At 40.7% G+C, this 25,770-nt stretch overlaps 1 protein-coding gene across 6 annotated transcripts in view; it reads left to right on the top strand.

The window, feature by feature from the left end:
• LOC139755464 (uncharacterized) overlaps positions 1-25,770 on the top strand; it is a 104,551-nt gene that overhangs the window by 919 nt on the left and 77,862 nt on the right. For 4 of the 6 annotated variants that reach the window (XM_071673797.1, XM_071673795.1, XM_071673796.1 and 1 more), the window contains exon 2: positions 9,161-11,065. In XM_071673797.1, coding sequence (XP_071529898.1) covers positions 9,170-11,065 — 1,896 coding nt within the window. In that variant the 5' untranslated portion in view covers positions 9,161-9,169. Of the gene's footprint in view, positions 1-8,535; positions 8,647-9,160; positions 11,066-25,770 lie in introns of all 6 variants that reach the window. The other 2 variants (XM_071673793.1, XM_071673794.1) reach the window with 1 other exon arrangement.

Here is a 25,770-nt window from a genome sequence, read left to right as displayed (position 1 = left end):
TTATGGCATTATGTTGTATTCTGTGAGTTTAAAGTGATATTGGTGAAGTATATGGATACTTTGTCAAGAAGAGTTTAGGTTTAAATGATATAAAGGTAGTTAAATGTGTAAAGAATTCATGTTAATAGAACCCATGAAAACCTTAGTAACCCACCTTAGCAGCTGAGATGTTATTTAGAAAAATATACCAACTCTTGTTTGCTGTTGAGGACCATGTTGAATGACTGCTTGTGAAGAGGTTGGATTGTGGTATGAACCGCCTCTGGGCTGTCGTCTGTGTGATGCTAGTCTTCTGAGGTTTGCAAGAATCTCAGTCAGGGATGTCTCATATTTTTATTAAAATCATAGAAAGTTAAGTTAATTTTGGCTGCAGGGAGGCTTGTGTGAGGTATTCATATGTTCTGTTGATATTTTACAAGCATTTTACCAATGTTTTTGTTAGTTAACCCCACACTTTGTGATATTCATAACCTTTTATACCACCACCTTATTCAGTATTGTAGAATAAAGTCTGCTGCGCCAATGCGCCAAATCACACTTTGCCACTTATATTCTATTGTTTAAGTTTAATGTTTCCATTGAAAAGCAAAATTACTTAATGACCAAATTAAATTAAACTGGTAAATTATCATGCTGTTTTAGCAAAGTGCTTTCCCCAGACTTCAAGATGGTATTTTGTAAAAGCTTTGTTAACTCTGTTGTACTTGGTAAGATCAAGGTTGATCTTTTTGGATATCATAGTTGGTATTCATGGACAATACTGGCATTACTGAACTCAGCTTGCTTATTGTAATGTCATCAATGAGAAGACATCTTTGGTGACATTTTATCATAAGAGGACAATCTCATCAAAGAAATTATTGCTCAAAAGGAGTCCATACTTTCTCACCTATTGATTAAAGTGCAACCTACAATTTTTAAGACCCCATTTTTAAGGTGTCCATAGGGTTATTTAATGATAATGATAATAGTGTTAATAATGATTATGATGATAAAGATGATAATATGATAGTAATGATAATAAAGATGGTAACATAATAGTAATTAGGGGGGGCGAGGTTTCTGGGAGCACTGAAGAATGTATGGAAGGAGAGATCATTGTCTGGAAGGGTGAAGGTGGGTAAGTTTGAAGGTAAAGTGGTCCCAATAATATTACAGTTTGTACCTCTTTAATCTAGAAAACAGGAAATGACCCCTAAGTAATACACGGTTGACGATCTGATCTCATAGTTCTCTTACAAAGTCTATACAGAAGTTCCGTTATCTAATTTTTTAGTAACTACCCTTTTCAAGCATAGATAATGATTTATGCTCATGCTTATTAGCACTAACACCATCTGCACCTCTTGGTTCCTTGAATGATATCCTGAAGGGCTAAAATACTGCTCAGTATAAGAAATTAACTGGACTGTTAATTAGCTCGGCTGCAGTGTTAGCAGATTTTGGCTCCTTAGCGCTGCTAACAGTGCCACCATGGTGGCTGATCCACAAACTAGTAACTAATGATAGATTCAAAACGTACCAGACCCTGGGAGTTGCCGGACTACAGAGCACCAGATTAGAGAGGTACAACCTGTATATGGATGCAAGGCATGGTCTGTAAATAAGGCTGTCCAGAGAAGGGTGGCTGTGTTGGAAATGAAATGTTTGAGGACAATATGTGGCATGAGGTGGTTTGATCGAGTAAGTAATGAAAGGGTAATAAAAAGAGTGTGGCTGAGAGTGCTGAAATGGTTTTGACTTATGGAGAGAATGAATGAGGAAAGGTTAACAAAAAAGGATGAATGTGTTAGAAGTCAAGGGAACAAGAAGAACGAGGAAACCAAATTGGAAATGGAAGGATGGAATGAAAATAATTTTGAGTGACTGGGGTTTGAACATGCTGGAGGGTGAAAAGTGTGTAAAGATAGAGTGAATTATAACGATGTAGTATACAGGAGTTGACATGCTGTCATTGAACTGAATCAGGGCTTTGGAAATGTTGGTGTAAACCATGGAAAGGTCTGTGGGGCCTTATTGTGGATAGGGAGCTGTGGTTTTGTTACTTTACACATGACAAGAATATGGATGTGATTGGATGCAGCCAAATAAAGAAGAATGATTATTTATTTATTTATTTTGCTTGTCGCTGTCTCCCACGTGTGCGAGGTAGCGCAAGGAAACAGACGAAAGAAATGGCCCAACCCACCCCCATACACATGTATATACATACACGTCCACACACTCAAAAATACATACCTATACATCTCAGTGTACACATATGTATACACACACAGACATATACATATATACACATGTACATAATTCATACTGTCTGCCTTTATTTATTCCCATCGCCACCTCGCCACACATGGAATAACATCCCCCTCCCCCCTCATGTGTGCGAGGTAGCGCTAGGAAAAGACAACAAAGGCCCCATTCGTTCACACTCAGTCTCTAGCTGTCATGTAATAATGCCCGAAACCACAGCTCCCTTTCCACATCTAGGCCTCACAGAACTTTCCATATGTGATTGCTGTTTTCCAGGTTAGCAAGATAGTGCCACTGCACATGCCCTGGTTCTGTTCATTGACAGCATGTTGATCCTTGTAAACCACATTGTTCTAATGCACTCAGTCCCATGCATCCCTTTCACCCCCCTGCACATACATACCCTGATCACTCAAAATCTTTTTCTCTCTGTCCTTCCATCTCCAAATTGGTCTACTCCTTCACCTTCTTCCCTTCACTTCTGGCACATATATCCTCTTTTGTTAACCTATCCTCACTTATTCTCTCCATATGTCCAAACCATTTTTGCACACTTTGCGCTATATCAGCTTCTGAAGGATTGGAGAGATTAAGGCACCATCTACTAGTTCCTAAGTAAAGATAATTGATTATTCCTTTTACTGTTATTTGTAATATATAACGCTATACCCTTTTTAGATTAAAAGAGAGATATTTACATGTACATGTATGTGAGTAGGACAGATGATCAAAGGGCATTATTAGATTATGTGTTAATTGATAACCATGTAAAAGAGAGACTTTTGGATGTTAATGTGCTGAGAGGGGCAGCTGGAGGGATGTCAGATCACTATCTTGTGGAGGCAAAGGTGAAGATTTGTGGAGGTTTTCAACAAAGGAAGAGAGAATGTTGGGGAGAAGAGAGTAAGTGAGCTTGGAAAGGAGACTTGTGTGAGGAAGTACCAGGAGAGATTGAGTGTAGGATGGCAAAAGGTGAGAGCAAATGACATGAGGTGAGTGGTTGAGGAATGTTATTTATTTAGGGAAGCACTGATGGCACGTGCAAGAGATGCATGTGGCACAAGAAAGGTAAGAGGTGGGCAGATTTGAAAGGGTATTGAGTGATGGACGCAGAAGTAATGTTGTCAGTGAAAGAGAAAAGAGAGGTGTTTGGACGGTACTTGCAAAGAAGGAGTGCAAATGACCAGATGTATAACAGAAAGCAGCAGGTCAAGAGGAAGGTGCGAGGGTTGAAAAAGAGGGCATATGAGAGTTGGGGTGAGAGAGTATCATTAAAGTTTAGGGAGAATAAAAGATGTTTTGGAGGGAGGTAAATAACATGCATAAGACAGGAGAACAAACGGAAACATCAGTGAAAGGGGCAAGGGGGACGTGATAACAGGTAGTGATGAAGTGAGGAGGAGATGGCGTGAGTATTCTGAAGGGTTGTAGAAAGTATTTCATGATAGAATGGCAGATGCAGGGCATTTTGGTCAGGGTGGTATGAGAAGTGAGAGTGTCAGGGAGAGTGGATTGATGAAGAGAAAAGAGATGGTGAAAGCCTTGCAAACGATGAAATCCAGCAAAGCAGTGGGTTTGGATGGTATTACAGTAGAATTTATTAAGAAAGGGGTGACTGTGTTGTTGATTGGTTGGTAAGGATATTCACTGTTTATATTGATCATGGTGAAGTGCCTGAGGATTGGCAGAATGCATGTGTAGTGCAATTATACAAAGGCAAAAGGGATAAAGGTGAGTGTTCAAACTGCAGAGGCATAAGTTAGTTGAGTATTCCTGGAGAATTGTATGGAAGGGTGTTGATTAAGAAGATGAAGGCTTGTACTGAGCATCAGATTTGGGGGAAGCAGTCTGGATTCAGAAGTGGTAAAGTATGTGTGGATTAGGCTTTTGCTCAGAAGAATGTATGTGAGAAATACATAGAGAAACAGATGGACTTATATGTTGCATTTATGGATCTATAGAAGGCATATGACAGGGTTGATAGAGCTGCTTTGTGGAAGGTCTTAACAGTATGCGGTGTGGAAGGTAAGATGCTGGAAGCAGTGAGAAGTTTTTATCAAGGTGTAACGCATGTGTACGCGTAGGAAGAGAGGAGAGTGATTGGTTCCCAGTGAAGGTTGGTCTGTGGTAGGGGTGTGTGATGTCCCCATAGTTGTTTAATTTGTTTATGGATAGGGTGGTTAGGGAGGTAAATGCCAGAGTTTTGGAAAGAGGGGCAAGTATGCATTCTGTTGGGGATGAAAGGGCCTGAGAAGTAAGTCAGATGTTGTTCGCTGAAAATACAGAACTGGTGGCTGATTTGAGTGAGAAACTGCAGAAGTTGATGACAGTTTGGAAAAATGTGTGGAAGGAGAAAGTTGAGTGTAAATGTGAATAAGAGCTAGGTTATTAGGTTCAGCAGGGTTGAGGGACACATTTGGGCTGTAAGTTTGAATGGAGAAAGGTTGGAAGAAGTTAAGTGATTTAGATATATGGGAGTGGATTAAGCAGCGAATGGAACCATGGAAATGGAAGTGAGTCATAGCATGGTCTAGGGGGTGAAGGTTCTGGGAGCAGTGAAGAATATGTGGAAAGAGAGAACATTATCTCAGAGTGCAAAAATGGGTATGTTTGAAAGAATAGTGGTTCCAACAGCATTATATGGTTGCAAGGCATGGGCTATAGATGGGGTTGTATGGAGGAGGATGGATGTGTTGGGAATGTAATGTTTGAGGACATGTAATGTGAGGTGGTTTGATCTAGTGAGTGATGAAAGGGTAAGAGAGATGTATGGTAATAAAAAGAGTGTGGTTGAGAGAGCAGAAGAGGGTGTGATGAAATGGTTTGGTCATATGGAAAGAGTGAGTGAGGAAAGATTGACAAAGAGGATATATGTGTCAGAGTTGGAGGGAACAAGGAGAAGCAGGAGACCAAATTGGAGGTGGAAGGATGGAGTTGAAAAGATTTTTGGTAATCGGGATCTGATCAGCAGGAGGGTGAAAGGCATGCAAAGAATAGAGTTAATTGGAACAATCTGGTATACTGGGGTCGATGTGCTGTCAATTGACTGATCCAGAGCATGTGAAATGTTTGGGGTAAACCATGAAAAGGTCTTTGGGGCCTGGATGTGGATAGGGAGTTGTGGTTTTGGTGCATTGCACATGACAGCTAGAAACTGTGAACGAATGTGGTCTTTTTTGTCTTGTTTTCCTGGCGCTGAATCACACACTTTCAACACACAACATGAAACACCTCAGTTCGCCATGAACTGTTGTTCTTCTTTCACTTTCTTTGTAAAGGATGTAAATATTAACTCCATACAACTGTGCAGTTTCCTTCCCATCAGTGGCACAGATGTGGTGATTCCTGTTGTAGAATGTGGCATGATACAATAGGAAGAGGTATCTTTGTAGGACAGTCTCAGCGTCTTGCTTTAGTGCTTCAGCTTGACATAAAGCTGACTTAAGAATTTGAACTAGTCTCTCTGCTTGACCATTATAGAAGTTTTATCTGTTAAAGATGTACAGTGCAGAATACCATTTGTTAAACAGAAATCATTAAACTCCTTTGAAGTGAATTGTGCAATTATCTGTGACTATAATCTCAGGTAATCCATGTCTTCTGAATACCTCATGGAGAACCTTTACAGTCACATCAGCTGTAGTATTCTTCACTTTAACTACTTTAGGGTACTAACCATAAGCATCTACAAGGACAGAGTATATCTTAATGGAGGCAATCTTCATAATTAGCATGAAGTTTTGACCAAGGTTGTGATGGAAAAGTCCACAGATGAACTTGTGCTTTAGGTAGATCTGCCCATATGGACTGACATAGTTAACATGAAGAAACAACTTGTATTTGCTTTTCCAGATTGGGCCACCATACATAGCACCTTGCCAGTCTCTTCATATCATACCTAGGTGTGTTTCATGTAATTCTCGAAGTATGTCTCCTTTCAGTGTGATGGGAATTATGACACAAAATCCCCTTACAACCCACCTTTGTTCAGTGTTGTAAACTCCCATATCATTTCCTGTTCTAAAGCCTCTGCATACTTTCACCCTTACCTTGATCAGGAAATGATCACACATCCCATTAGATGATCCTCTCATCACATTACATCCAAAAGTCTCTCTTTAGCATGCTTATCAATGAGGACATAATCCAGTAATGCTCACATACCATAATCCCCACTCATCCATGTTTACTTTTGTATTTCTCTGTTTTCAGACATGGTATTCCCAATCACCATTTCTTTTCCAGCTCACAACTACGCAAGCTGCTGACCATTTTCCCCGGTGATATCTTCAACTGCCACCTCACCTACTCTTGCTCTGACATCACTCAACTCTGTTTTTCCATCCTTTGCATCAAAATTGCTACATAACCACTCACCTCCTTGGAAAACACTTGCCTTCCTTACTCCTTTTGATACCATAAGCATTAACAATCACCAAGCCCTTGTAATTTACTTTAATTTTCACCCATATCAATCTGGGGGTTACTTCCTTACATTCTTTCACACATTCCCACATCTCTTGATCTTTTGCTTTAGCAGGATTGCCACACAATCCTTTGCCCTCACCTTGATTCCAGGCTTTTTTCCATGTATGTTCCCAATACTTTGTTACCCCTTTCACTTGAGTTTTATATCACTCGGAGCCCGAAGATTCAGGTTCTTTTCCCCAGACATACTGCCTATCTCTCTTATCTCATCCTTGTTACATGCATATTGACATTCCAGGCTGAGTTTTCAAGGAGTATGAGCACTTTTGCATGGCTTCTTCTTTTTAATCTCTTAGAAACTGAAATTAGGGAAGGGAAAGGTTTCCAGCCCCCCTACTCTTCCCCTATCAGTTCCCTTGTATGGCATGCAAAGAATATGAGGGTAGTATCAGCAAACTGGATTCCAATCAGTCATCTGAACTAGCAGTATTTAAAGTGTGAAGTGTAAAAGAATTGGCTATAGCACTAACACTATCTCCGGACATTCCAGCAATTAATGGAATGAATCTGAGAAACTTTGTAGCATGACTTTCATAGATTATGGAAAAGTGTTTTGATTCCATCATGATAACTTTATTTTGAATAACTGAAAAAGACAAGGCATACATAATGCATATGTGTAAGTAACATGACATGTATCTGAAAATGCAGCATCAACATTCAGACATTGATAAGAAAAGAATGGAAAGAGGGATTAAGACAGGGATATCGTTTTTCCAAAATTATGTATGGTAGTGTGAGAGGAATTCAGAATATTGAACTGGGAAAAGATGGGTGATAACATCAGTGGCAGGTATTTTAACAAACTTCACTAATTACATGAAATTTGATTTCATTAAGTCCTCAGAAAACAGTGGTGCTGAGCATTGGGGGATCTGCCAACCTATGCTTAGGGTAAGATGTGTGATGCCCTGTAGGTTCTGCTACCAGCCCATTGTACTTTACTAATGGCTTAAAGTAAAATCTTTATGGAATTGGTTTGATCTGTCTGGTAGGGGAAGTTGTTCCATGCAAGACAAGGTTCCTCAAGGATACACTTATCCTGGGTTAATGTGCTGTAAACACACCTGTTAATCTCTAGGTGAAATAGTGTTTCCACTTTGAGCACTGACTTTCAGTCTTGTTTTTAGGAAATAGAATTCTTTACATAAATTCCAAAGTTCCATCATTTATTGTTAAATTCATTCTTCATATACTTCATGTCGAGTTTTACAATATGACAATTTTTTCATTTCTTCAACATTTTTTCTAAATGTGAATTTATTATTTGTTTTCCAGCCTTTTTTTTTTTCAGAAACTTACCTCCATGTAGGTGCATGATATCAGATCATCACATCAGATTAAAAGTGAGACAGTGGAGTAATTTATGACCAAGTATTACTTTTGCTTAAAAATAAGATTAAGAGAGTTGCAGAAAGTCACCTCTTCTTTGAAATGAACTGGACACAGATTGATACTCCATCTATTTGTTGGTATTCTTAATAGAATTTTCAATTGCTGTAGATCTAAGCATTTTTATGGCAACCCTTTTGAAGTGAGGGTGACTTAGGTTCTAAAGTTAAAGATATTATGAACTGATTAATTTTGCCAATCTAGAGACTTCCAGATATATTTTGATAGCAGAATTATGGACAATTAGAAAGAAAAAACTTTTAAAGAGTTAGAACTCCCAGGTAAATTATTTGGAACAAGAACAGGATGCAAAAGACAGGAGGTATTCTTATATATTTACTTATAAACATCCTAAGACCTCTTCAAAGAAAAAGACTCATGGAGTTGCCCATTACATCTTTCCAGAGGCTCCTGCATCCAAAGGCTGTGCTTCCTCCAGTTGTAGGGAAATTTAGATTCCTTTGAAGTGAGTAGTTCTTGATGAGGCTGTACTCCAAATGATCAGCCTTGCCAAAGGTGACTTTTCATTCTTATCACATTATGGTCATTTTTATTAAGTTGCATGGCTTAGATCCACATGATGTTAGTTAATCATATTGGGTACCTCATTATTACACTGGAAGGTTATTTAGAAATAATGTTAGGGAATCATACTGGGTACCTCATTACTACAATTGAAGGTTATGGAGTTAAAACTGCCTAATAAGTAAAGAGAAGGGTAAGTTTAGTTATGGTAGGTCGATAACGTGCTCATCATATGTACTAAGATAAAGTATTTTTTGTGTAATTTTAATGAGACTTCATTTGGGCATGGATTAGTATATAGAGAATAAGAGTCAGAGGATTTTCTCAAGTCAAAGTAGAATGAGCAAGAAGTTATTAGGTAGAGAATGTATGAGGTTGAACAATTTCAAATGCCTTGTACTTTCTTGCATATATGATACCAACATACAAATGTATGTAAAGGATTAATTACAGGTGTTTTCTTTGGTTTAATACTATTCATATTCCTACATGTATGTGCCTACAGGTTGTGATTATGGCAGGAAGAGAGGAATTATCAGTGTTGGACTTGTGTAAAGATCAGGTTACACTGACAAATCTGTGGCCAGACCCTGTGGTCAAATCCCGAAACTGCCCTTTGCATGATGGTATGGATGAACAAAGGCCAACTGAGGGGTGTTCTTCATGCATTTCTCAGAAAGATGAAGCACAGTGTCAGCCTAACCTTCTAAGAGACTCCAAGATGTATTTCTCCACTCCAAAATGCACAAGTAAGGGAAATCATGACAAGATTGGCTCTTTCTTTGGAATTGATATGAAGAAAGAGAATGCCTTCTTAAAGACTGAACACCTAAGCAGTTTTATATCATCACAGTTAAGTGAAAGGGTTCTTTTATCATTATCTGACAATATTAATGCTACTGATAAGTTGTGTCAGACAGAGGCTGCTGTTAAAAATTCAGCTAATACTTCCAAAAAGATATTATTCCCAGTAGGGCACAGTGAAAGTGATCTCGAACCAAGAGAGGCACTCTGGAATAATTTATCAAATCTCAGAGCATCAGTAGCCCAAGAGATATCTCTGCCTAGGATTAAAATTGAGACAGAGTTTAGTATGAATGAGGCCTCAACACCATATTGTGGTGTAGATGAAGTAATGTTATGTCCATCACCTTCCTCTTTTTTGCAGGAAGTTACTAGGCAGTCATCTACACCTCTCAAGGGCAGTTCAAATGAATATGTTAGGAATAAAGGAAAAATTAGTAATGATAAACAGTTCTCTGAAAAGCATCAAACTCAAAACCAAATATATAAAAAGGAACTGAGAAATAATGATCCAAATATCAATCTTTCTGTTTCACACCAGCTATGCCAAAGTAGTCCAGACAGAAATGACACTGCCAAGAAAAGATCTGTGGTAGTGGAATTATGCCAAAAGGATTCCGAGAAACATAATAGCTCCATAGAAGTAGTTCCTTTATCTATGACATGTCAGAAAAAACAGATTATTTCAGATAGAGCAGTAGATAACAAAATGGGAAGTAATCTTTTGAGTCCAGTGATGAAGGATCATTCTTCAAGCATGTTACCTGAAGAGTGCCCTACAGATGGAGTAGATAGCAAAACTGGAAGTAATCTTTTGAGTCTAGTGGCAAGGGATCATTCTTCAGTTATGTTACGTGAACAGTCCCCTACATCAAACCTGGGTATTGGAAATATTCTAGAAAAAAATATTTATACAACAAACCATTGTAATATGAATATATTTGCCAGAAAAGCCTCGCCTACAATTTGTATTCAGTATATGACACCTGAAAAGGGTTCTGCCATTTCAAGCAAATTTAATGAGAAAGATAATGCATATGTTAAAGATGGGGCAGATGAGGCTACAGGTGAAGGAGACTTGAGTGCATCCTTCTGCAATATGTCCATGAATGAGGGAGTTGGCTCTCTTGACGTTAAAAATGAGGTGGCCTCTAATTTGATTACAATAGACAAATTCTCAGGTGGCACTGATTCACTTGAAATACTGAAAAAATCAGGTGATATTCGTGAGATACGATCAGGAATTGAAGGAGAATCACACAAGTTACAAGTTAGTGGACCCAGTAACAATGAAAGTAAAGAACTGACAAATATAAAAGGTAAAGTGTCCAGATATCCAAGTGTTTCAGAATGTCTCAGTCAGTTTTTTAATAAAAAAAATTTTGAAACTAAAACTGTATTGGAACTAGATGATACAAACAAATGCCCATTGGTATCACAAGGAAAGAAAAAGAAAGAATTGAAAAATATAGAACCTCCTTTAGTCATTGAGAAAGATATTATTGTTTGCTCAAGCAAGTCTGAAGGCAAAGGTTTACAGGAGCCAGTGAAGGCATACATGTTACCATTTGTTAGCAGTGATCCACAGGAGAACAAAGATAATGAGGTTAGTATTCACCAGTACTTGTGGTTTATTTTCTATTTAATACATTTAAGGACCTTCTTTTATTCTTTGATGTTTGAGGTAGTTTCCTAATGACTGCAGATTTCTTTACCCTTCTGGCTCAGGTGCCCAGTCATTTTCTCACAGTTAACAAATTTCCTCTTTCAGTTTGGTCCTGTTAAGATCTCAGAATGTGGATGAACTTTTTTACATATTCCCTGCGTGTCACAGAAGGTGACTAAAAGGGATGGAGCAAGGGGATGGAAGCCCTCCCCTCCTGTTTTACTTTTCAGTAGCAGGAACAGAAAAGAGGGCCAAGGAAGGATTTTTCCTCAAAGGCTCATTCATCTATTCTTGATGCTTCTTTGATAGCACAGGAAATGTCAAATGTGAATGGAAAAAGTGTGAATTTCTATTTCAGTCTTGTTTGTTGTTTTCTGCCTTAGTTAGGTATAACTAGAAACAGATGAATAACAGTGAGGTATAACCAGAAACAGATGAATAACAGCTTTATTTGATCAAACCAACTCACACGCTGTCATTCATAATGCACCGAATCCATAGATCTCTATCCACAATTAGGATCCATGACCTTCCATGGTTTATCCTGACTGCATCACATGCCCTTGTTCAGCTCATTGATGGCACAATGGCCCCTGTATACCACATTGCTCTAGTTCACTCTTTCTTGTCCATGCCTCATACCCTCATGCATGTTTAGGCCTCAATATCTCTAAGTGTCTTTTACATCATCTTTCCACCTTTGTTGTTTCCTCCTTTTTCTTGTTCCCTCATACTTCTGACATGTATACTCATTCATTCATCCTTCCTTCAGTCATCCTCTTTGTTTGTCAAGACCACTTCAGCACACCGTATTAAGCTCTCTCAGACAAGAGAGTAAGCGGGAGCATTATTGAATGGAGCAGATAGGAAGTTGTTAACATGCAAAGAAGAGATGACGAGATGGAGTTTGTTTTTTGAAGGACTGTTGAATATGTTAGGTGATAGGTTGGCATAGGAAGGGCATTTAGGATGTGGAAGAGGAGAGATGGTTAAGTCTTTTCTTAAGATGAATTGTGGCAAAGCAGCTAGAGTGGATGGGATTGAAATTGAATTTCTCTAGAAAGGGGATTACATTGTAATTGATTGGTTCATTAGGATTTTCCTGATGCATGGCTCAAGGTGAAGTGACTGTGGACTGCCAGAACACCTATATTCTTCCAATTTATAAGGGCTGGGGCTGGAGGGGGACAAGTTTATTGAGTATACCAGATAAGTTGTGTGGGAGAGTGGTGATTGAGAGGATCATTGTATGGGAGAGTGGTGATTAAGAGGATGGTGACATGCACAGAGCATCAGATTAGGGAGTAACAGTGAGGCTTCATCAGTAATAAATAATGAGCACGTTAGGTGATTGCTTTGAAGAATCCTTATGGAAAGTACTTAGCAAAAGAAAAGGATTTGTGTGGCATTTATGGATCTAGAGAAAGCATATGATATAGTGTGTGTAAAAAGCTTTATCTGTCCCCCCCTTATATTTTCAAAGGTGATACACAGCTAAGGTTTATGGTGGATACAAGCATGTAATGCTAACAGGGTTAAATTATTGTTCATTAAGTTGCCAAGACTAGTGTTTTTGATAGTGTGAGCATCAGCAACCCACCTCATTGTGACTCAGGCTGTGTTGAAGGAAGGGTGTTCTTTCTTTAATCTTCCTGGCTGCCACTTCATTTTGGAAATATCACTTCTGGGTCCTGTATTTCTTCCACCTGTGCTTCAAGATGGTTGGCTCTTACCTTTCTAAGGAGAAGAAAGCCTGAATTCTTGCCTGGAGGCAAGAAAATGTGGGTACATGTGAAATTTCTAGTGCCTTGGGCACTCAGAATACACAATCAGGCAGCTGCTTCTTGCAACACCTCATCAGTGTCTCACCTTATTCAGATCAAGGCCCAATGGACCCAGAACATGGACCTAGAATGCTTCAGGAACCTTGCCAGTTCCATGCCCAGATGTGTGCAGATGGTAATCAGGGCCAAAGGAGGGATGACAAAGTACTGTACTGAAGTGTAAGTGTGACATCACTTTTGAATATGTATGGGGAGCCAGGCAGGGTTATTTTGGGGTGGGGGGCACTGTTGGGTTGATTGAGATACTTTGTAGTGTGGAAGGAAAGCTACTAGAAGCAGAGGAGTTTCTGTTAAGAAAATAAGGCAGTATGCATGAGAAGGAAGAGAGTAGGGTGAGTGGTTCCAGTAGAGGATGAATCTGTTTCAGGGGTGTGATGTCAACATAGATGATTAATCTCTTTATGGATGGTGTGGTGAGTGAGGTAAAAATGAGGATTATTGAGAGAAATGGGTTTGAATTCTGCTGGGAGTAGGGGACAGGGGCCTTGGTGATGGACAATTTGACATTTGATGGTGACATGGCATGGCAGACATGAGTGAAAAAATGCAGAAACTGGCATATGATTTTGGGAGAATTTGTGAAAGAACAAAGTTGAGAGTTAACATGAATAGAAGTAAGTACATATAGTTTAGTATTGGAGGTGAGATAAGTTGGATGGAGTGTAAGATTGAATGGCAAGAACTTGGAGAAAGTAAAGTGGACATTGAAGTCTTTTGAACAAAGGAAGCTGAAAGTATCCACAGGATGAGTAAGGGGGATAATGTCTTAGATGCACAGAGAAGTGTTTGAAAAGAGAGGTCACTGGTTGTGATGGGCAAAGATGTTTAATGGTATAGTAGTTCTAATGGTGTTGTATGCATGTGAATTGTGAGTCTTAAATCATAAAGTACAAAAGAGGGTGGATGTATTGGAAATGAGATGTTTGAGGGCAACATGTGCTATGAGAAGAACTGATTGAGTAAGGGAGAGGTGTGTTCATTAGAAGTGGGTAAGTTGAAATGATTTGGACATATGGAGAGGATGAGAAGCTGACATTAGAAGGAATAGGAAGTAGGGGTAGACTGAATAGGAGTTGGAGGAAAGGAGTGAAAGATGTTTTGAGGAGTTGGGGCCTGAACATGCTAGAGGGTGTGAGGCATGCATGAGATGAGTAAATTGAGGCAATTTGAAGTACAGGAAAAACCACAGTAAGGCCTGTGGGGCTTGGCTGTAAATGGGGGCTTAGGTTTCAGTGTATTATACATGACAGATAGTGTGTGGATGTCTTGATAAGGCCATTTCTTTATCTGTTCTGGGTGCTACCTTGCTTCACAGGAAGTGACAAGTATATAAGAAGAAAGTTATGTGTGTACATAACAATCTAGTAAAAAGTTACTTATATAAATGGGGAACTTCTCAAATGAATCGATATTTAGGTAGCGACATAGCTGGCTTTATGATGCGACTTCCTTACACCTCAATATGTACACATTTTAATGTGCAGCTTTTAGTATTCTCATTTCTAATGATAAATGTTTATATACAAATGTACATATATCTACAAAGTTGTAATTTTTTTTTTTTTTTTTTTTTTTTTTATACTTTGTCGCTGTCTCCCGCGTTTGCGAGGTAGCGCAAGGAAACAGACGAAAGAAATGGCCCAACCCCCCCCATACACATGTACATACACACGTCCACACACGCAAATATACATACCTACACAGCTTTCCATGGTTTACCCCGGACGCTTCACATGCCTTGATTCAATCCACTGACAGCACGTCAACCCCTGTATACCACATCGCTCCAATTCACTCTATTCCTTGCCCTCCTTTCACCCTCCTGCATGTTCAGGCCCCGATCACACAAAATCCTTTTCACTCCATCTTTCCACCTCCAATTTGGTCTCCCTCTTCTCCTCGTTCCCTCCACCTCCGACACATATATCCTCTTGGTCAATCTTTCCTCACTCATTCTCTCCATGTGCCCAAACCATTTCAAAACACCCTCTTCTGCTCTCTCAACCACGCTCTTTTTATTTCCACACATCTCTCTTACCCTTACGTTACTTACTCGATCGAACCACCTCACACCACACATTGTCCTCAAACATCTCATTTCCAGCACATCCATCCTCCTGCGCACAACTCTATCCAAAGCCCACGCCTCGCAACCATACAACATTGTTGGAACCACTATTCCTTCAAACATACCCATTTTTGCTTTCCGGGATAATGTTCTCGACTTCCACACATTTTTCAAGGCTCCCAAAATTTTCGCCCCCTCCCCCACCCTATGATCCACTTCCGCTTCCATGGTTCCATCCGCTGACAGATCCACTCCCAGATATCTAAAACACTTCACTTCCTCCAGTTTTTCTCCATTCAAACTCACCTCCCAATTGACTTGACCCTCAACCCTACTGTACCTAATAACCTTGCTCTTATTCACATTTACTCTTAACTTTCTTCTTCCACACACTTTACCAAACTCCGTCACCAGCTTCTGCAGTTTCTCACATGAATCCGCCACCAGCGCTGTATCATCAGCGAACAACAACTGACTCACTTCCCAAGCTCTCTCATCCCCAACAGACTTCATAATTGCCCCTCTTTCCAAAACTCTTGCATTTACCTCCCTAACAACCCCATCCATAAACAAATTAAACAACCATGGAGACATCACACACCCCTGCCGCAAACCTACATTCACTGAGAACCAATCACTTTCCTCTCTTCCTACACGTACACATGCCTTACATCCTCGATAAAAACTTTTCACTGCTTCTAACAACTTGCCTCCCACACCATATATTCTTAATACCTTCCACAGAGCATCTCTATCAACTCTATCATATGCCTTCTCCAGATCCATAAATGCTACATACAAATCCATTTGCTTTTCTAAGTATTTCTCACATACATTCTTCAAAGCAAACACCTGATCCACACATCCTCTACCACTTCTGAAACCACACTGCTCTTCCCCAATCTGATGCTCTGTACATGTTTTCACCCTCTCAATCAATACCCTCCCATATGATTTACCAGGAATACTCAACAAACTTATACCTCTGTAATTTGAGCACTCACTCTTATCCCCTTTGCCTTTGTACAATGGCACTATGCACGCATTCCGCCAATCCTCAGGCACCTCACCATGAGTCATACATACATTAAATAACCTTACCAACCAGTCAACAATACGGTCACCCCCTTTTTTAATAAATTCCACTGCAATACCATCCAAACCTGCTGCCTTGCCGGCTTTCATCTTCCGCAAAGCTTTTACTACCTCTTCTCTGTTTACCAAATCATTTTCCCTAACCCTCTCACTTTGCACACCACCTCGACCCAAACACCCTATATCTGCCACTCTGTCATCAGACACATTCAACAAACCTTCAAAATACTCACTCCATCTCCTTCTCACATCACCACTACTTGTTATCACCTCCCCATTTACACCCTTCACTGAAGTTCCCATTTGCTCCCTTGTCTTACGCACCCTATTTACCTCCTTCCAGAACATCTTTTTATTCTCCCTAAAATTTACTGATAGTCTCTCACCCCAACTCTCATTTGCCCTTTTTTTCACCTCTTGCACCTTTCTCTTGACCTCCTGTCTCTTTCTTTTATACTTCTCCCACTCAATTGCATTTTTTCCCTGCAAAAATCGTCCAAATGCCTCTCTCTTCTCTTTCACTAATACTCTTACTTCTTCATCCCACCACTCACTACCCTTTCTAAACAGCCCACCTCCCACTCTTCTCATGCCACAAGCATCTTTTGCACAATCCATCACTGATTCCCTAAATACATCCCATTCCTCCCCCACTCCCCTTACTTCCATTGTTCTCACCTTTTTCCATTCTGTACACAGTCTCTCCTGATACTTCTTCACACAGGTCTCCTTCCCAAGCTCACTTACTCTCACAACCTTCTTCACCCCAACATTCACTCTTCTTTTCTGAAAACCCATACTAATCTTCACCTTAGCCTCCACAAGATAATGATCAGACATCCCTCCAGTTGCACCTCTCAGCACATTGACATCCAAAAGTCTCTCTTTCGCACGCCTGTCAATTAACATGTAATCCAATAACGCTCTCTGGCCATCTCTCCTACTTACATAAGTATACTTATGTATATCTCGCTTTTTAAACCAGGTATTCCGAATCATCAGTCCTTTTTCAGCACATAAATCTACAAGCTCTTCACCATTTCCATTTACAACACTGAACACCCCATGCATACCAATTATTCCCTCAACTGCCACATTACTCACCTTTGCATTCAAATCACCCATCACTATAACCTGGTCTCGTGCATCAAAACCGCTAACACACTCATTTAGCTGCTCCCAAAACACTTGCCTCTCATGATCTTTCTTCTCATGCCCAGGTGCATATGCACCAATAATCACCCACCTCTCTCCATCAACTTTCAATTTTACCCATATTAATCGAGAATTTACTTTCTTACATTCTATCACATACTCCCACAACTCCTGTTTCAGGAGTATTGCTACTCCTTCCCTTGCTCTTGTCCTCTCACTAACCCCTGACTTCACTCCCCAGACATTTCCAAACCACTCTTCCCCTTTACCCTTGAGCTTCGTTTCACTCACAGCCAAAACATCCAGGTTCCTTTCCTCAAACATACTACCTATCTCTCCTTTTTTCACATCTTGGTTACATCCACACACATTTAGGCACCCCACTCTGAGCCTTCGAGGAGGATGAGCACTCCCCGCGTGACTCCTTCTGTTTCCCATTTTAGAAAGTTAATACAAGGAGGGGAGGATTTCCGGCCCCCCGCTCCCGTCCCCTCTAGTCGCTTTCTACGACACGCGAGGAATACGTGGGAAGTATTCTTTCACCCCTATCCCCAGGGATAATATACATATATACACACACACACACACACACACACACACATACATATATATACATATGAAAAGTGTAAGAAACAATTTAGAAAACAAACTTTTAGCTTGAAATGAATGAAAAAATGAACGTCACATAATGGTTCAACCTCTGGCTATGGAAAAGGAAATGTACAATTTGTACAAATGTACAAAGTTGTAATATTTACTTTATTTTATTATACTTTGTCACTGTCTCCCCCGTTAATGAGGTAGCGCAAAAGAAACAGACTAAAAAATGGCCCAACCCACCCACATACACATGTATTTACATAAATGCCCACACATTCACATATACATACCTATACATTTCAGCATATACATACGTATACATATATACACATGCACATATTCATACATACTGCCTTCATCCATTCCCGCTGTCACCCCGCCACACATGAAATAACACCCCCCCCTCATCCCGCGTGCGTGCGAGATAGCGCTAGGAAAGGACAACAAAGGCCACATTCATCCACACTCAGACTCTAGCTGTCATGTGTAATGCACCGGGACCACAGCTCCCTTTCCACATCCAGGCCCCACAAAACTTTCCATGGTTTACCCCAGACGCTTCACATGCCATGGTTCAATCCATTGACAGCACATCAACCCTGGTATACCACATCGTTCCATTTCACTCTATTGCTTGCACACCTTTCACCCTACTGTATGTTCAGGCCCCGATCGCTCAGAATCTTTTTCACTCCGTCCTTCCACCTCCAATTTGGTCTCCCACTTCTCCTCGTTCCCTCTACCTCTAACTCACATATCCTCTTTGTCAATCTTTCCTCAGTCATTCTCTCCATGTGACCAAACCATTTCAATACACTCTCTTCTGCTCTCTCACCAACACTCTTTTTACTACCGCACAACTCTCTTACCCTTTCATTACTTACTCGATCAAACCACCTTACACCACATATTGTCCTCAAACATCTCATTTCCAACACATCCACCCTCCGCACAGCCCTATCTATAGCCCATGCCTCGCAGCCATCTAACATTGTTTGAGCCACTATTCCGTCAAACATACCCATTTTTGCTTTCTCAGATAATGTTCTCGCCTTCCACACATTCTTAAACACTCCCAGAACCTTTGCCCCCTCCCCAACTCTGTATTGTAACTCACTTCCTCTTCCATGGTTGCATCCGCTGCCAGATCCACTCCCAGATATTTAAAAACACTTCACTTCCTCCAGTTTTTCTCCATTCAAACTTACCTCCCAATTGACTTGTCCCTCTACCCTACTGTACCTAATAACCTTGCTCTTAATCAGCGAACAACAACTGGCTCACTTCCCAAGCCCTCTCATCCACAACAGACTGCATACTTGCCCCTCTCTCCAAAACTCTTGCATTCACCTCCCTAAGAACCCCATCCATGAACAGATTAGATAACCATGGAGACATCACACACCCTAGCCGCAAACGGACATTCACTGGGAACCAATCACTTTCCTCTCTTCCCACTCGTACACATGCCTTACATCCTCGATAAAAACTTTTCACTGCTTCTAGCAACTTGCCTCCCTCACCATATACTGTTAATGCCTTCCACATAGCATCTCTATCAACTCTATCATATGCCTTCTCCAGGTCCATAAATGCTACATCCAAATCTGTTTGTTTTTCTAAGTATTTCTAACATACATTCTTCAAAGCAAACACCTGATCTACCACTTCTGAAACCACACCACTCTTCCCCAATCTGATGCTCTGTACATGCCTTCACCCTTTCCATCAACACCCTCCCATATAATTTCACAGGAATACTCAACAAACTTATACCTCTATAATTTGAACACTCACCTTTATCCCCTTTGCCTTTGTAGAATGGCACTATGCATGCATTCCGCCAATCCTCAGGCACTTCACCATGAGCCACACATACATTGAATATCCTCACCAACCAGTCAACAACTCAGTCACCTTTTTTTTTAATAGATTCCACTGTAGTACCATCCAAACCCACCAGCTTTCATCTTCTGCAAAGCTTTCACTACCTCTTCTCTGTTTACCAAACCATTTTCCCTGACCCTCTCACTTCACACACCACCTCAACTAAAACACCCTATATCTGCCACTCTGTCTTCTAAAACATTCTACAAACCTTCAAAATACTCACTCCATCTCCAGTTCACATCACAACTACTCGTTATTGCCTCCCCATTAGCCCCCTTCACTGATGTTCCCATTTGTTCTCTTGTCTTACGCACTTTATTTACCTCTTTCAAAAACATCTTTTTATTCTCCCTGAAATTTAATGATACTCTCTCACCCCAACTCTCATTTGTCCTCTTTTTCACCTTTTGCACCTGTCTCTTGACCTCCTGCCTTTTTCTTTTATACATCTCCCAGTCATTTGCACTATTTCCCTGCAAAACTCATCCAAATGCCTCTCTCTTCTCTTTCACTAATAATCTTACTTCTTCATCCCACCACTTACTACCCTTTGTAATATGCCCACCTCCCACCTTTCTCATGCCACAAGCATCTTTTGTGCAAGCCATCACTGCTTCCCTAAATACATCCCATTCCTCCCCCACTCCCCTTACGTCCTTTGCTGTCACCTTTTTCTATTCTAGACTCAGTTTCTCCTGGTACTTCCTCACACAGATCTCCTTCCCAAGCTCACTTACTCTCACCACTCTCTTCACCCCAACATTCTTCTTTTCTGAAAACCTCTACAAATCTTCACCTTCACCTCCACAAGATAATGATCAGACATCCCTCCAGTTACACCTCTCAGCACATTAACATTGAAAAATCTCTCTTTCATGTGCCTATCAATAATGTTCTCTGACCATGTCTCCTACTTACATACGTATACTTATGTATATCTCTCTTTTTAAACTAGGTATTCCCAGTCACCAGTCCTTTTTCAGCACACAAATCTACAAGCTCTTCACTAATTTCCATTTACAATACTGAGCATCACATGTCACCAATTATTCCCTCAACTGCCACATTACTCACCTTTACATTCAAATCACCCATCTATACCCCGGTCTCGTGCATCAAAACCACTAACACATTCACTCGGCTGCTCCCAAAACACTTGCCTCTCATGATCTTTCTTCTCATGACCAGGTGCATAAGAACCAATAATCACCCATCTCTCTCCATCCACTTTCAGTTTTACCTGTATCAGTCTAGAATTTACTTTCTTATACTCTATCACATACTCCGATAACTCCTGTTTCAGGAGTAGTGCTACTCCTTCCTTTGCTCTTGTCCTCTCACCAACCCCTAAATTTACTCCCAAAACATTCCCAAACCATTCTTCCCCATTACTCTTGAGCTTCGTTTCACTCAGAACCAGAACATCCAGGTTCCTTCCCTCAAACATACTACCTATCTCTCCTTTTTTTCTCATTTTAGTTACATCCACACACATTTAGACATCCCAATCTGAGCCTTCGAGGAGGATGAGCACTCCCCTTGTGACTTCTTCTGTTTCTCCTTTTAGAAAGTTAAAATGCAAGGAGGGGAGGCTTTCTAGCCCCCACTCCTGTCCCCTTTAGTCACCTTCTACGACATGCAGTGAATGCATGGGAAGTATTCTTTCTCCCCTATCCCCAGGGATAGGGGAGAAAGAATACTTCCCTCGTATTCCCTGTGTGTCGTAGAAGGCGACTAAAAGGAGAGGGAGCGGTGGGCTGGAAATCCTCCCCCTCTTTTTTATTTTTAATTTTCCAAAAGAAGGAACAGAGAAGGGGGCCAGGTGAGGATGTTCCCTCAGAGGCCCAGTGCTCTGTTCTTAACGCTACCTTGCTGATGCGGGAAATGGCGAATAGTTTGAAAAAAAAAAAAATACATATATATATATATATATATATATATATATATATATATATATATATATATATATATATATATATATATATATATATATATACTTCCCACGCATTCCTCGCGTGTCGTAGAAGGCGACTAGAGGGGATGGGAGTGGGGTGCCAGAAATCCTCCTGTCCTTGTATCTTTTTTAACTTCCTAAAATGGGAAACAGAAGGAGGAGTCACGCGGGGAGAGCTCATCCTCCTCGAAGGCTCAGACTGGGGTGTCTAAATGTGTGTGGATGTAACCAAGATGTGAAAAAAGGAGAGATTGGTAGTTTGTTTGAGGAAAGGAACCTGGATGTTTTGGCTCTGAGTGAAACGAAGCTCAAGGGTAAAGGGGAAGAGTGGTTTGGGAATGTCTTAGGAGTAAAGTCAGGGGTTAGTGAGAGGACAAGAGCAAGGGAAGGAGTAGCAGTACTCCTGAAACATGAGTTGTGGGAGTATGTGATAGAATGTAAGAAAGTAAATTCTCGATTGATATGGGTAAAACTGAAAGTTGATGGAGAGAGATGGGTGATTATTGGTGCATATGCACCTGGGCATGAGAAGAAAGATCATGAGAGGCAAGTGTTTTGGGAGCAGCTGAATGAGTGTGTTAGTGGTTTTGATGCACGAGACCAGATTATAGTGATGGGTGATTTGAATGCAAAGGTGAGTAATGTGGCAGTTGAGGGAATAATTGGTATACATGGGGTGTCCAGTGTTGTAAATGGAAATGGTGAAGAGTTTGTAGATTTATGTGCTGAAAAAGGACTGGTGATTGGGAATACCTGGTTTAAAAAGCGAGATATACATAAGTATACGTATGTAAGTCGGAGAGATGGCCAGAGAGCGTTATTGGATTACGTGTTAATTGACAGGCGCGCGAAGGAGAGATTTTGGATGTTAATGTGGTGAGAGGTGCAACTGGAGGGATGTCTGATCATTATCTTGTGGAGGCTAAGGTGAAGATTTGTATGGGTTTTCAGAAAAGAAGAGTGAATGTTGGGGTGAAGAGGATGGTGAGAGTAAGTGAGCTTGGGAAGGAGACTTGTGTGAGGAAGTACCAGGGGAGACTGAGTACAGAATGGAAAAAGGTGAAAACAATGGAAGTAAGGGGAGTGGGGGAGGAATTGGATGTATTTAGGGAATAAGTGATGGATTGCGCAAAAGATGCTTGTGGCATGAGAAGAGTGGGAGGTGGGTTGATTAGAAAGGGTAGTGAGTGGTGGGATGAAGAAGTAAGATTATTAGTGAAAGAGAAGAGAGAGGCATTTGGACGATTTTTGCAGGGAAAAAATGTAATTGAGTGGGAGATGTGTAAAAGAAAGAGACAGGAGGTCAAGAGAAAGGTGCAAGAGGTGAAAAAGAGGGCAAATGAGAGTTGGGGTGAGAGAGTATCATTAAATTGTAGGGAGAATAAAAAGATGTTCTGGAAGGAGGTAAATAAAGTGCGTTAGACAAGGGAGCAAATGGGAACTTCAGTGAAGGCCGCAAATGGGGAGGTGATAACAAGTAGTGGTGATGTGAGAAGGAGATGGAGTGAGTATTTTGAAGGTTTGTTGAATGTGTTTGATGATAGAGTGGCAGATATAGGGTGCTTTGGTTGAGGTGGTGTGCAAAGTGAGAGGGTTAGGGAAAATGATTTGGTAAACAGAGAAGAGGTAGTAAAAGCTTTGCGGAAGATGAAAGCCGGCAAGGCAGCAGGTTTGGATGGTATTGCAGTGGAATTTATTAAAACAGGGGGTGACTGTATTATTGACTGGTTGGTAAGGTTATTCAATGTATGTATGACTCATGGCGAGGTGCCTGAGGATTGGCGGAATGCGTGCATAGTGCCATTGTACAAAGGCAAAGGGGATAAGAGCGAGTGCTCAAATTACAGAGGTATAAGTTTGTTGAGTATTCTTGGTAAATTATATGGGAGGGTATTGATTGAGAGGGTGAAGGCATGTACAGAGCATCAGATTGGGGAAGAGCAGTGTGGTTTCAGAAGTGGTAGAGGATGTGTAGATCAGGTGTTTGCTTTGAAGAATGTATGTGAGAAATACTTAGAAAAGAAGATGGATTTGTATGTAGCATTTATGGATCTGGAGAAGGCATATGATAGAGTTGATAGAGATGCTCTGTGGAAGGTATTAAGAATATATGGTGTGGGAGGCAAGTTGTTAGAAGCAGTGAAAAGTTTTTATCGAGGATGTAAGCCATGTGTACGTGTAGGAAGAGAGGAAAGTGATTGGTTCTCAGTGAATGTAGGTTTGCGGCAGGGGTGTGTGATGTCTCCATGGTTGTGTAATTTGTTTATGGATGGGGTTGTTAGGGAGGTGAATGCAAGAGTTTTGGATAGAGGGGCAAGTATGAAGTCTGTTGGGGATGAGAGAGCTTGGGAAGTGAGTCAGTTGTTGTTCGCTGATGATACAGCGCTGGTGGCTGATTCATGTGAGAAACTGCAGAAGCTGGTGACTGAGTTTGATAAAGTGTGTGAAAGAAGAAAGTTAAGAGTAAATGTGAATAAGAGCAAGGTTATTAGGTACAGTAGGGTTGAGGGTCAAGTCAATTGGGAGGTAAGTTTGACTGGAGAAAAACTTGAGGAAGTAAAGTGTTTTAGATATCTGGGAGTGTATCTGGCAGCGGATGGAACCATGGAAGCAAAAGTGGATCATAGGATGGGGGAGGGGGCGAAAATCCTGGGAGCCTTGAAGAATGTGTGGAAGTCGAGAACATTATCTCGGAAAGCAAAAATGGGTATGTTTGAAGGAATAGTGGTTCCAACAATGTTGTATGGTTGCGAGGCGTGGGCTACGGATTGAGTTGTGCGCAGGAGGATGGATGTGCTGGAAATGAGATGTTTGAGGACAATGTGTGGTGTGAGGTGGTTTGATCGAGTAAGTAACGTAAGGGTAAGAGAGATGTGTGGAAATAAAAAGAGCGTGGTTGAGAGAGCAGAAGAGGGTGTTTTGAAATGGTTTGGGCACATGGAGAGAATGAGTGAGGAAAGATTGACTAAGAGGATATATGTGTCGGAGGTGGAGGGAACGAGGAAAAAGAGGGAGACCAAATTTGAGGTGGAAAGATGGAGTGAAAAAGATTTTGTGTGATCGGGGCCTGAACATGCAGGAGGGTGAAAGGAGGGCAAGGAATAGAGTGAATTGGAGCGATGTGGTATACCGGGTTGACGTGCTGTCAGTGGATTGAATCGGGGCATGTGAAGCGTCTGGGGTAAACCATGGAAAGCTGTGTAGGTATGTATATTTTGTGTGTGTGGACTGTGTGGACGTATGTATATACATGTGTATGGGGGTGGGTTGGGCCATTTCTTTCGTCTGTTTCCTTGCGCTACCTCGCAAACGCGGGAGACAGCGACAAAGCAAAAAAAAAAAAAAAATAATATATATATATATATATATATATATTATCCCTGGGGATAGGGAATTGAGAATGCTTCCCACATATTCCCTGCGTGTCGTAGAAGGCGACTAAAAGGGGAGGGAGCGGGGGGCTGGAAATCCTTCCCTCTCTTTTTTTTTCATTTTCCAAAAGAAGGAACAGAGGGGGCCAGGTGAGGATATTCCAAAAAAGGCCCAGTCCTCTGTTCTTAACTCTACCTCGCTAACGCGGGAAATGGCAAATAGTTTAAAAGAAAAAAAGATATATATATATATATATATATATATATTTTTTTTTTCATACTATTCGCTATTTCCCGCGATAGCGAGGTAGCGTTAAGAACAGAGGACTGGGCCTTTGAGGGAATATCCTCACCTGGCCCTCTTCTCTGTTCCTTCTTTTGGAAAAAAAAAAAAAAAAAGGAGAGGGGAGGATTTCCAGCCCCCCGCTTCCTTCCCTTTTAGTCGCCTTCTACGACACGCAGGGAATACGTGGGAAGTATTCTTTCTCCCCTATCCTATATATATATATATATATATATATATATATTTATTTTATATTATTTATTTATTATACTCTGTCGCTGTCTCCCGTGTTAGCGAGGTAGCGCAAGGAAACAGACAAAAGAATGGCCCAACCCACCCACATACACATGTATATAAATACACGTCCACACACGCACATATACAT

Source organism: Panulirus ornatus, chromosome 19 (genome assembly GCF_036320965.1).
Source record: "Panulirus ornatus isolate Po-2019 chromosome 19, ASM3632096v1, whole genome shotgun sequence".
In the NCBI taxonomy this organism is placed as follows: Eukaryota; Metazoa; Arthropoda; class Malacostraca; order Decapoda; family Palinuridae; genus Panulirus; species Panulirus ornatus.
This window is presented reverse-complemented; position numbering and strand designations above follow the sequence as displayed.